This window comes from Stegodyphus dumicola, chromosome 11 (assembly GCF_044657685.1).
Source record: "Stegodyphus dumicola isolate Sdum_Otavi_A_Nest chromosome 11, ASM4465768v1".
NCBI lineage: Eukaryota > Metazoa > Arthropoda > Arachnida > Araneae > Eresidae > Stegodyphus > Stegodyphus dumicola.
This window is the reverse complement of record NC_140778.1, coordinates 85,407,690-85,420,249: the sequence shown is the minus strand read 5'-3', so window position 1 is coordinate 85,420,249 and position 12,560 is coordinate 85,407,690. Positions and strand designations below refer to the sequence as shown.

Here is a 12,560-nt window from a genome sequence, read left to right as displayed (position 1 = left end):
TTTAAGCCTGGTTTTACTGAGATTTCTTCTGTTGTTTCATAAATTTCAAACCTAAAAACGCCCTTTCATCGCTAACTTGTGTAGCCACCATTGCAATCTTATACAAGTGCGAAGAGATGATTTTATTCTCTTCCTAGAAATCTAAATGATTATGTTTTGTATCCAACCTTCGCACAATTTCAAAATTATTTAAAAATATTCAATATCAAAAACATTTCGGTAGTTGACCATTGCACTCACTCATGAATTAATACCGGCTGTCACTAGCCTTGACCAATTAGACAGAGACACGTATATCACAATCCCTTTCTTTCTTAAAGCGGCGCCGCACTGGATACTTTCTGCTGAGCAGCTGCTAAAACTCTATACCAGACATGGCCAAACTGCTGCTCTCCGACACCTTAACTGCAGTTTGCGAGCTACTTGTGATCCTTTGCCATCTGATGCGATTGTTTTGAATAAATATGGTTTAATTTTTAATACTGTCCTGGTTGGAATTTGAAATAGAAATCATGCAGTGGCAGAGTCTTTATTAATTGCTAATTTAATATCTGATATTATTTCCACGGCTGACTTATCGTCAGATCAGCAAATACGTAAAGTTACAAATAATTCCATTTCTGGTAATTAATATTCCAGTTATGTTACTTTTTGAACAGGTAATGGTCATCGGAATACACTAATATGAAATTAATCTAAAACGCAATCCTAATATTTTTATTTAATTATTCTCTCTAATATCTTTTTCTCTCATGTTAGTTTTACTTCAGGCAGTATCTGCTTACATTCCAGTGGGGTCCCATTGTTCACAAGAGTTGTGATTCGCCTGGAAGATCTGCTATTCGTTTAGGGTACTACTTTTATTGAGTCTTTGAATGGCGTAAGTAACTGCTGAAGAAGCCTAGTTCGCCTTGCAATCCACATAACTATGGATTTTCGGCTGCCCTGCTCCGAGTAAACTTAATCTCACTGCAGGTCCACTCTCCCTTTGAGCACGTCGTGGAGGTTCAACCTCCACTATTACCCTCCAGGAGAGCAGCGCACCACCTGGGGACGGGCCCCAGGCAGCACCGGTCGTCTAATGTTCCTACCAGTCGCTTGGGCGAGCAGAGCTCTTTTAATCTGTGGGAGAATCTTACGAGGATTTTATTTTGGATGGAGTGAACCTTCAGCCTCTTACGTGGCTAGGAGACTCTTCTTCTAACCAAGTAAGAAGCTGTTCTTCTGCGGAACTTTTTCACAATCAATTTCCTATTCTTAAGCAAGTCAAGCATTTTTATGCAATTGCTAATGAACAGTTTTCCTACATGATGCTCTATCGTTCTTAATAATTTCTTGGTAATCCTAGGCAGAAATCATAATTTATTTCATCAGTGGTTACCGTATGCTGAAATATTTGGAGTCGTTGGAAGAATCACGGTTTGACAATGATTTAAATTTTAGTGAAAATGTTTAATTCTCACTTTATCAAATTTTTTTATTCCAGACAGAGATCTTTCATCTTAATCATCAAATCTTCATTTCAATAACGTTGCATAAAGCAATGATGGATCAACAGAACACAAACGTCTCTCTTCTCCAAAGTTTGTCTTTAATCGACATATTGATATTAGTGAAATCTCTTTAGTTTGTAATACTTTCTCGTATTTTTCGATTTACCTTCTTTCTTTCTATCTCGCTCTAGATTTTGCTGCACTAGATTAGAGGTAAATATCGCACTTATTTTGCTGCCTGGCATATCTAAAATTTTTCACCCCTTAGAACTGCCGTTCTGCAGCTGCACCGGTTGGCCCGACTCCAGCGTTAGACTTCTTTAATCGGTTGATATGCTGTCAGCGTTACACTTCTTTTAATCGGTTGATATTTCTTGTCTTCCTAATTTTCGATCAACATGTAAGTCTGATATGTCCTTCATGAACGCTTAGTAGCCAAACGAAAAGTCGCACAACAATGCACTGCTTGATCACTACAAATTTCAGGCAATCATGTGCAATGTTCCTCCCGTAAACGTTTATTCTTTAAGTCTGATTTTTTATTTTCTAAAGTATCCTCTGACTACAGACACCATTTCAAACTCCATTTGAGATTTATTTTTTGTACGTAGGCCACGTAACACTATGGAAGTTTGTACTACGTAACCGTTAGGGTGACAATAATTTATTTTAAACTTCCTTCTGAGTTATTTTACTCAGAAATTCAAGAGGAGACGGTATGTCAACTGACCGCCTTTATGGGTTCAAAAGTTAGAATATGGGGATCTGTGCACATATTTGGCAAGAGCTTAGGAACTAACCTGTTATGCAAACGTCTCCCGTGTTACAAAAATATTGCCACATCGAACATGTATGCATGTGTATAGAAATATGAAGAGTTACGCGTTCAATAATATATCTGTATTTGCAAAATAAATTCATTATAGTAGTGACAGGTATGTTTTCTTTCTGTAACATTAGTTTTGATTTGCTATGTATTTAAAAAACAGCTCAAAATTAAACAGCTAGGTTGAAGAGTTCGTCTGGTAGACACATGGGATATGTACTCCACGAAGCGGTTGTATAGCCCGTCATGATCTACTAGATTTATTAACAATAGGTTATGTACGTCTATAATTATCGTAACGATTCAAGAGGTGGTTTCGAGAATTTTCGATGATGCCCATGAACTTTTTTTATCTATATCCAAAATTATCGCTATGATTCAAGAGACAGTTTTGAGAATTTTCAATGATGTGCATGAACTTTGTTATCTATGTTCAGAATTTTCAATGATGCGCCGTATACTGATTAATAAACAATTCAGGCAGATTCCGTTGGATGCCACGGTGAAATACGGTATCAGTCAGGGCCATTGTGAGAAATACTGATTATTCAAATACTACTGAAATTGCAATCATAATCTTCTTTTCTGAATCCTTCTATACTGAGCAGAAATAAAAGTAGTTATTCCAAAGTTTTGGGAAAAAATGTTTAACTATTTCTCAGATTAGGATCCAAAGATGTGAATGGTCTGAGTATGTTGGTCCCTATGTTAAGTGTGTGGAGAAACAAAATTACATTTTAAAGAAAAGCTTAAACAAGTTAATAGCTTGTTTTTAAATAAATATTTTTTCTTGGATAAGAGCTTCTCTGCAGTGCACGTTAATGTGTATTATTTAATTTATCCTTTCTAATAGACTGTTCAGAAAAAAAAAAAAAAAGTTTTCTTTTAAATAGGAATCTAGGAATCCTCACTTCAATTATGGTATAAACTACTAAAGAGTTTTTACCATTCTTTCAAATAGTGCCAATGGCAGTTTGCGGTTGTTTAATAAATCAGTGGTGTGTAGATCATCGCGCCCGCAGGCGAAATTCTGGTCAATGGTGGCAAGTCTTAGGAAAGTCACAGATCGTAAATGACATGCATGAGTTCAAGTTCTTTTAGGATCTAGGATCGTATCTTTTCTTCTGGCATCAACTTCTAGCAGTTCTAACCAGTAGTTAAACATATTACCAAAGGCCCTTAGTAATCATAATAAAATAAGAGGTGTATTGAAGAATACACCACACCCGAAGGCGAAATCGAAAGTAAATAGTAATTTTTAAATGTAATTAAATGGCATGTCATTAGTAGTGGTCGGTGCAAAATAAGTCCTAAGCTTCATAAAATTGCTGAATAAAACGTAAAATAAGACTGTAGAAGTTCAAAAAGACGAATTTCAAGAGATAATAATGTCCTTATTCTTCAGAAACACAATTCGGGTACAGTACAATTAATTAATGATGCAAGAAAATTTATTTCTTTAGAGTTGCAGAGTAAACACCACGTGATGCGAGATGGCCAGTAGTGAGTGAAGGAGTCAAAAGACCACGAACTAAAATTTTTCACTGTAAGCAAAGTCTTTGCTATAAAACACTACACAGTACTAAATAAATTCTTGGTTAAATAGAAATAATAAGTAAAATAAGTAAGTAATATAAGTTGCAATCAAAGTCCATAAGCTTTGTCAGAGCATAGTCCAAAACATAAGCAAAACTTGATTAAATGAAGAGTATTAAAATACGCGAAATATGTAGAAATAAAATATATATACTGTACACTACCACCATAATGCATTATGATGGATAGTTCGCGGTCTTTTTACTACATGTTCGTCTCTGGGATCATAGTGTGTGAGTTCTTTAATAGCCGGGTATTGAGAGTTCTTCATTTTTTCAAAAAAAGTTGTGTGCAGTAGTTAGTATTTGATCGTGAATCGGCATAATCTTTAAATCCTTATTATGAATTGGCGCGTTACGCACAAACCAAGGTGCTTTGGTAATGCTTCGAAGAATCTTATTCTGTAAGACATTTATTTTCTGGCGTTCAGTTTTTCAGCAGTCACCCATGCAGGAACTGCATAAAGTAGAATTGATCTGATGCGGGTGATGTAAAGTTTTCTCTTGATGTTTAGATTTAATTTAGATTTCCTTCCAAGCAAGGAGTAAAGAGACATGAATGCTGCATTAGCTTTATTGATGGTATACTGGGTATGATCCTTGAAATTTAAAGCTTTGTCGATGTACATTCCTATGTATTTATATGAGCTTGCTACAGGAACTGGTGAATTATCTATTTTTATATTCTAGTTAACAGGATAATTTTTCTTGTATATGCGGTATAAAACAAAACATTTAGCTGCGTTAAGTTTAATTTTCCAATCTTCACAGTATTTGTTGATTAGATTAGGTTGCATTTGGAGTTTGTCAAGAGCATTTTGTGGATTTCTAGAACTGGTTAAGATAACTGTATCATCAGCATATTTATAAATACTTGAGTGTAGTGGGACAGGCATGCCATTTATGAAAATATTAAAATATTGCGGTCCTAAAACTGAACCTTGAGCGACGCCCCGAAAAATCGTTTTTCTTGATGAGAGAGCTTCCCCGCATTTTACTTGAAACGTGCGTCGGTAGAGATAAGAATGGGTAAGTTTAATGAAGCTATTAGGCGGAAGGAAGTTTGATAATTTGTGAAGTAAACCAGCGTGCCAGACTCTGTCAAAAGCCTTCTCGAAATCGAGAAAGCATGCTGCTACTCCATTCTTTTTTCTAAATTCTTGGGCGATAAATTCTACCAGGTGGAGTATCTGATGAGTAGGACAATGTCCCTTTCGGAAGCCAAATTGGTTCTTATCAATGAGATCCATTTTTTCTTAGGTGGTTAAATCTTGTGCTGACTTTTACACGTTCAAATACTTTGGCGAAAGCCGGTAACAAGCTAATAAGTCTATAATTATTGGCATTTTTAGGATCTTTTCCAGGTTTCAGGATATTAATAATGATTGAATGCATCCACAGTGAGGGAAATTAAGTTCTTTTAAATAAGAAATTTACTTAAATAACACTTTTTATGTAATTTTAGACTAATGAATATGCTTCTGATTCATTTTATTTCTACTAAAATAAAACAATAATAATTATAAAGGGAGAGTTATGAAGGAAAGCAGAAGAAAAAATTTGGTTTCTCTACCTGAAGAAAAAACGCTCAGTTGCCCAGTACAAAAAGTCACAAATTTTTATTTTCTTGCGACTTAACTTTTCTGAACACAAAACAGTAGATGTAAAATGTATTTATTCATATTTATATGTAATCATGTTAATCAAATATTCATTAATTTACTTCCAAAGTTTCTTTATATTCCAAACCTGTCTCATTATTTTTGAAAAGATATAAATTCGGACTTGTGGCTCTGCGATTGTTCATAAAATCTATCATGTAGCTCCCTTTGTCTTGAAGTTTGGCAGTCCCTAATTTATGCAAACATCCATGGATAACCGTATTCTGAGTGGCGAAAAATATAACTCGTACTAATCATTTTCTTAAATCATCTATACTTCTAGTTCATTCAACAGATTTAAATCCTTTTGACACTATTGTTATTATCCTGGCATGTAGCGGGGAATTCCTATCTCTGCTCTTTCCTCTTTTCTCTTGCTCTTCTTATTCTCCTTTGATGTTTTAAGTTGCGTCTACTACAAGTAGTTTCATGAGAAACTGAAACAAAAAAGTACTAGTGAACATCAAACAGGAAATCGAGAAGCAATGTGTATGTAATGATGATAATTATATGGTTGACTTTAAATTAGAAAATATTGATAAGTTGATTACAGTAAGAAAATGACTGAAGATATATGGAACCGAAATATACAGATGTTTTTTCGGTTCAGTTCCGGTTTTCGATAATAACGATTTATATAACGATTTTTTTCCGGTTCAGTTACGTTCGCTAGTAATTTTCACCGCAATTTTTACAGCTGGAAAACAGATGTTGAGGAACTTTTATTCAATCACATAAAGAGATTTTGACCTCGTCTGGAATCCAGAATTTTTGTTCAAACTCATCAAAATCGACCTGCTGCGCGACCCCATCCTCATGATAAATTCTTTTCTGAGTGAGCGGACTTCAACCGTCAAGCATGGAAAGGCGATTTCATGTGTAAGAGATATCCAGTCGGGTATTCCTCAAGGTAGTATACTTGGCCCGATATTCTGTATCCTGTATGTAAATGATTTCCCACGATGATGTCAACTCACTCCTAGCTAGCTACGCCGATGATACGGCAATTGCAGTTAAATCATTTCGTCCTGCCCATGCGTTGACTAAATTACAGAAAAAAACCCGGCAATTGAAGACTGGTGTAGCCACTGGAAAACTTGTATCCAGCCAACTAAAAATCCTGGTCATCAGAAAGCACCGAAGACGCGATATTCTGAAATCAAAATTTATTTTATTTGGTTGTCATGTCCCGCTTGTCAAGAAAATCGGCTACTTAGGTGTCACACTAAATCACAAATTCACCTGGAAAGATCACGTGATCTAGGCCTGCGGGAAAGCCTACATGATCGCGTTCGACCTTTTTCCAGTTTTAAAGCGTGATAAGCTATCACTGAACCTAAAAAAGAGACTACGCCTTTCGGTCACCCGATGTATGCCTCGCATACTGGGGCCAATGCTACAGATAAGGATATTGTTACGAAATGTAAAAGCGTGGTAAGATAGCTTCCCCGCAAAGCAGTTTTAGGGTTGCCATAAAAAAGCAAGGAGAGCGGTGTTGCCACATTTGGCGATATTTGGCGACAGAATTGGCGATATGCCATGGACGGTTGGATAATTTTCTGGAACGAATTCTTACCAGTTTAGTCCAGAATGTTCCCAAACACAAGCCGAAAGCTACATAAACCGTGCTGGTCTGCAGTCATAAAGTGTGCTTCATCGAGATGGAGTATGTATGCCTCGTCTAGCAAGTCAATCCCTGCGGAGTCGATCGAGTTGACAGCCGGGCAGCGAGTGCCGAGTGAGTCGTCGAGTCCACTGAAGGAGTCTGTTAGTGTATCGCGGTTAGTGCATCATCGAGAGAGCGTGTTGAGCTCCGGGAACGACTGAAACGAAGAGTCGGGAACTGTGCTCTGTGCGTCGTCGAGTGCATCGCGAGTTGTAGCGTGGAGAGTCTCGAGAGTACGTGGAGTTCCAAAAACGACCAAGCAGAGTCGGGAGCTGTACTTCGGAAAGCAGAATCGGAAGCTGTACTCCGGAAAGCAGAGTCGGGTGCGTTGCAGGAAGCTGTCTCCACCGTGATAGCCTGATAACGTGAAGGCTGTGTCGCTAATTGTTCCAGCGAGTGTTTATAGTAGATCTTCGACGACTGTAAAAATGAATTTGGAGCTGTCCTGATTAAATATTGGCCAAATAAAGTGTGTTTCGATACTTCATCAAGTGCCGTCGTTATTCACTCCAAATCTACACGAACCCCGTACGAACATTAAGGAAGAAAATAACGCAACGACTGGTGTCAGAAGAATAGGAAGAGAAAAAAAGTAACAATATTAAGAAAATTCAGGTAGTGAAAAATAAGTTTCTTTGCACAATCATTGGTGCACCATATTACGTCCGAAATTTTCGACCTGAAACTTGAACCTATTCAAGATTTCATCAATAGGATTAATGAAAATTTCTTTCAAAGAGCTTTGATAAACAACCAAGTGAGCTTCGCCGAAGTGCTTTCCTACGAAATTCTGAGCGAAGATAAGCTTCTGCGCCTATCACCACCTACCTACTACAAGCAAATCAGGCCAGACAATGTGAGTGCACAGATAGCCTCCTATAGTCGTCAGATTTTTATTACTCTTTCTGTCGTTTTTTAATGCACCGCAACTGTGATTATAATTACATATGACCACCAGTTCGGTGCCTTTATAGTGATTTTTGACATACTGGACTTGACACGCCAACGCTCGGCCAGCCAATCTCCGGCCCCCAGCAGCTTGAAAAGTAGCAACCATTTTATTGCTGCTCTTAAAAGAACATTTCTTCACCATCAAATTAGGTATTTACCTAATTTGATTTAATACGGTGTTCTGATTTGCTTGTAATCAACTTGCAGTCTACGTAATACGGATTTGTTTCTTACATCACGAATTCTATCTAATTAAGCCCTAATTATAGCAACTCCTCACAGCGCATATTTTAAACATCAAAACGCCCTAAATGTTTTCTTTCGAAATAATTCATTACTGTTCTCATTTGTATAAACAGAAAGGTGATAACGGTGATTTAAAATGCCAATAAATATTCAAAATACGGAAAATAAATAAAAATCGTAAATTTTAAGCAAAATTAATAAGTGGGAAATAAGTAAAATATGTGGGTAATCAATTGTGAAAACTAATGCTGAGGTTGAAATGCCAACCCGATGCCTTGCGCGTCACATGTGACTATTGGTCACGCCCCTTTCACCTCCTAGTTTGTCCTCCGGACCCACCTTGAGCATTCAACTCACTGCATCGCTCGTAGTATAGTTCGACCGTCTCAAACGCAACCCTGGCTGGCATTATGCCAAAACACATAGACTTGTCCGAAAGGGGCGCTATTACTTGTTGCGATATGAAAGTCTTCTCTTCTCCGAAAAGTCATACGCCGGAGGGAAAGAAAGTCTCCATCCTTCCACCCTATTTTGAGAATAATTCGGTTCGAATGGCGCATGCGTGTTTGCGCTCATGGTCGCGGATGAAGCGGTCGGACTATAGCAACTTATGGGACGGCAGCTGGAACAAATGGAGCAAATTTGCAAGCTACTCGCGGCTTAACATTGGAACTGGAACTGGAAGCGAGGTTGAAAAAACATGTCAAATAAAAAATTGGTTAATCTTTGGATTATGGTAACTTGGCGATTTTTTGGCGAAAATTTGGCGACCAACCCTGCTACAGCAACCTTTTAGTTTTTGTTTGGAAACCATTTTGTTTTCACGAAGTAAAGACATTTTTTTTTACTCAACATTTTTTTCCAACAATCTGCTAGCCTCAATTACGCTTATGCTAGAACTTTTATGGAACAAAAGTGCTTAATCATGACGAAGATTAGGTGCGAAATTGGGAGAAAGTGCAGAATCGCAAACTGCTTGCCGCGTTTTTAAGAATTGCACGTACACGGTATCCATGTGCACGTCGGCCTATTTTCACTTAAAAAAACACCCCAGAATTGCACAAAAATGGCATTGCGCACACTTTTTATCCATGTACACTGCTAAAGTACTAGCTAGTAACCTTTATCGCCTTACCAAAATGTCGCCTAACTACCTGTTACCATATTCCAAAGATTATCCAAAAAATTTCATTTTATTTATTTTAATATTTAAATCTTTAAGGATTAAATTTTTTCTTTTTTCTTTTTTACTACAACACACTTCTTCAATACATTTCTCCAACATAGTTTCATACACTTACATTCAGTACTTTTACTTCGCTAATAAGTTTATCCTAACTTAAACAATAAATTCAATTTGATAATAAAACTTCTCAATATGACTGAAATGCTAAGTAGAAGCAAGGTCTCCGCTCGCTAATACGGCATATCTGAATCACGCAGCCCTCAATGTATAGATTACCCGAGTATATAGTGCTTTTATATAATTCAGAGCATTGCATATCTTCTTTTCGAAGGGGGAAAATGGTTTCCAGCATTGCAAAGTTTTACATTTCTTAGAACTTCGTTATACTGTAAATTTTCATCTGTTTATTAAATGAATCATATATCAATGCGATAAAATAAAACTGAAATTGAAATCATACATAAAAATCTGAGGTGGACGCCACACGACTTCCTTGTACGGCCCATTAAATTATACACATTTTTTTGCTGCATTTCACTTAAACTTATTTCCTCGAGTTTCATTAGAGATATATTTGTCATTCAATTAATTCAATTCTCCCTTCTCGACAATGCAAAAATTCATTACACCTCAAAATATTTTCTTTAAAAATTGAAAAGTATGGAATAAGATAAAACACTAAATGCAGTTAAAACAATTATAAAAACAATTTTTACAATTAAAAATTTCTACGCAAAAACAAACAATTCGGCCAGCGGGCAAGAAGACAGATTTTTCAGTTCTCTGCACCACAAAACTGAAAAACGGGGAGCTGCACAACTACATGTTATAGCAGTCCAGGGATAAATAGAAGGGCTAGGTCATTCCTTTGTTCGACTCCTCGCCGACGTGAGCCTCATGGAGGGGGGGGGACCAGAAGTAATCTGACGTGTCTCTGTTGCACCTGCTCTGATTTCGCGCCTTTAAAACTGTAGTTTCATTCATTTGCGAGACGATTTTCTGGAGATCGCATATCCCAAATTAATGTTAATCATACATATTTGTTTTCTAATAATGCAAATATTTAAAATAATTTGTGTGTGCATATATATATATATATATAGTTTTAGTCAGTTTTCCTTTTAAATTCTATATTTAAAGTATCCTTTATGTAATATGGCTTCTTGTGCTGTAGCAACGTGCCGTAACACTTATAGAAATACGAAAGAAAGAGATATTGTATTTCATTCTTTCCCAAAGGATAATTTGCTTTTGACGAAAGAATGGATACATAAATGTCGAAGACAGGATTCTATTAATGTGAAAAACGCAAGAATTTGCAGCGAACATTTTCTGTGCAGTGATTATGAAGATGACATGAGAAATCGTTTGCTTGGATTGCCGCAAAAGAAACTGTTGAAATGCAATGCTGTGCCGAAAGTAAATTTATCGTGTGCAGTAAACGAAATAACACAAAGAAATCGGAGACATTTGAAAAGAAAACTAATGCAGAGTGCTTTTGAAAGACTACACGAATTAAGCCCAAAGAAAATTTATTTTGAGGCCGAGAACGAAATTGAAGCTGACAATAATAAATCAAATGTGAATGATTTTGAAATAAAACTCACAAGTGACAATGCCCTATGTGACAATATCCCTGAGTGCCCTAAGTGTAAAGATAAACAAGAATGTATTGATAATTTGAAGAACAAAATAATATCCTTAGAAAATTGTAATAAAATATTGAAAAATAGAGAAAAGAAAAATTTTAGAATGTTTGCCCAGCGACAAAGAAGGTGGACGACATCTAGAAAGAAATTTGTATCGGAAATTCAGAAATTAAAATCCCAAACAACGAAATTTAGGAAAAAACAGAACAGATCGGAGAATTTGGAAAAACGTCTAAAGCATATTTTTACAAAGACGCAGATTAACGCATTGCTAGAAAAGAAGGAAAAAATCAGGTGGACTAGTGAAGATATTTCACGTTGCATTGTCATAAGAGCTCTGTCATCTAAAAGCTACGATGTTTGGAAAGAAAAAAATGGGAATTCCTTTACCTAGCACTAGCACATTAAAGAGATGGTGTGCTAAATTTTCATGTAGTCCAGGAATTCAGAGTGATGTTCTTGCTGTAATGAAGGAAAGATGCCAATATTTGAATTCTGTAGAAAAAATATGCGTTCTCAGTTTCGACGAAATGCACATAGATTCTAAACTCTGCTATGACTCTAAACTGGACCAAATTCTCGGTCCTTTTCAAAAAGTGCAGTTTGTTTTAATCAGAGGTCTCATTTCGCAGTGGAAACAACCAATATTTTTTGATTTTAACACTCCAATGAAGAAAGAACTTCTTTTTTCACTCATAAGACATATTCAATCATCTGGAGTAGAAGTGAAAGCAATAGTGTCTGATTTAAGAGGATCTACTACTTTGTGGAAAGAGTTACAGATTTCGATTAATAGTTCTCAGTTTCCAAATCCAGTATTCCAAACGAAAAAAAAATATGGGTTTTTGCAGATTTAGCGCACTGCCTCAAATTACTGAGAAACCACTTTTTAGATAAAGGATTTGTTTTAGAAGATGGAACTGTTTTAAATGTTGATATTATTAAAGAGGTTTTAAAAGATTCAGGAGAAATTAAATTGTGTCACAAACTAAAACCAAATTATTTAATGGTCAAGGGAAACGAGAGACAAAAAGTCGCTCCAGCGAAAACATTATTTTCAAGAACTACAGCAAAAGGTATACTCCACCGCACAGGAGGTAAAAAAGCATCCAACTTCTTTGAGTTAATCGACAATTTTTTCGGTATTATGAATAGTACGAAAACATACCTTCCTTCAGATAAAATACTTAAAGCAGCATTTGGATTAAACGAACATCATGAAAAACAAATTCAAGTTTTGGAATTAATGAAGAAAGTCATTGGTGGATTAAGAGTTCAGGGAAAAGC

General features: G+C 36.3%; 2 protein-coding genes across 2 annotated transcripts in view; one reads left to right on the top strand and one right to left on the bottom strand.

Annotated features, from left to right (window-relative positions):
- LOC118187697 (uncharacterized) overlaps positions 1-12,560 on the bottom strand; it is a 532,717-nt gene that overhangs the window by 330,707 nt on the left and 189,450 nt on the right. The window lies entirely within an intron of this gene.
- The window catches only part of LOC118205400 (uncharacterized), a 55,225-nt gene continuing 47,604 nt past the window's right edge, over positions 4,940-12,560 (top strand). The window contains exon 1 of the mRNA XM_085826510.1: positions 4,940-4,943. Coding sequence (XP_085682636.1) covers positions 4,940-4,943 — 4 coding nt within the window. The remainder of the gene's footprint in view (positions 4,944-12,560) is intronic.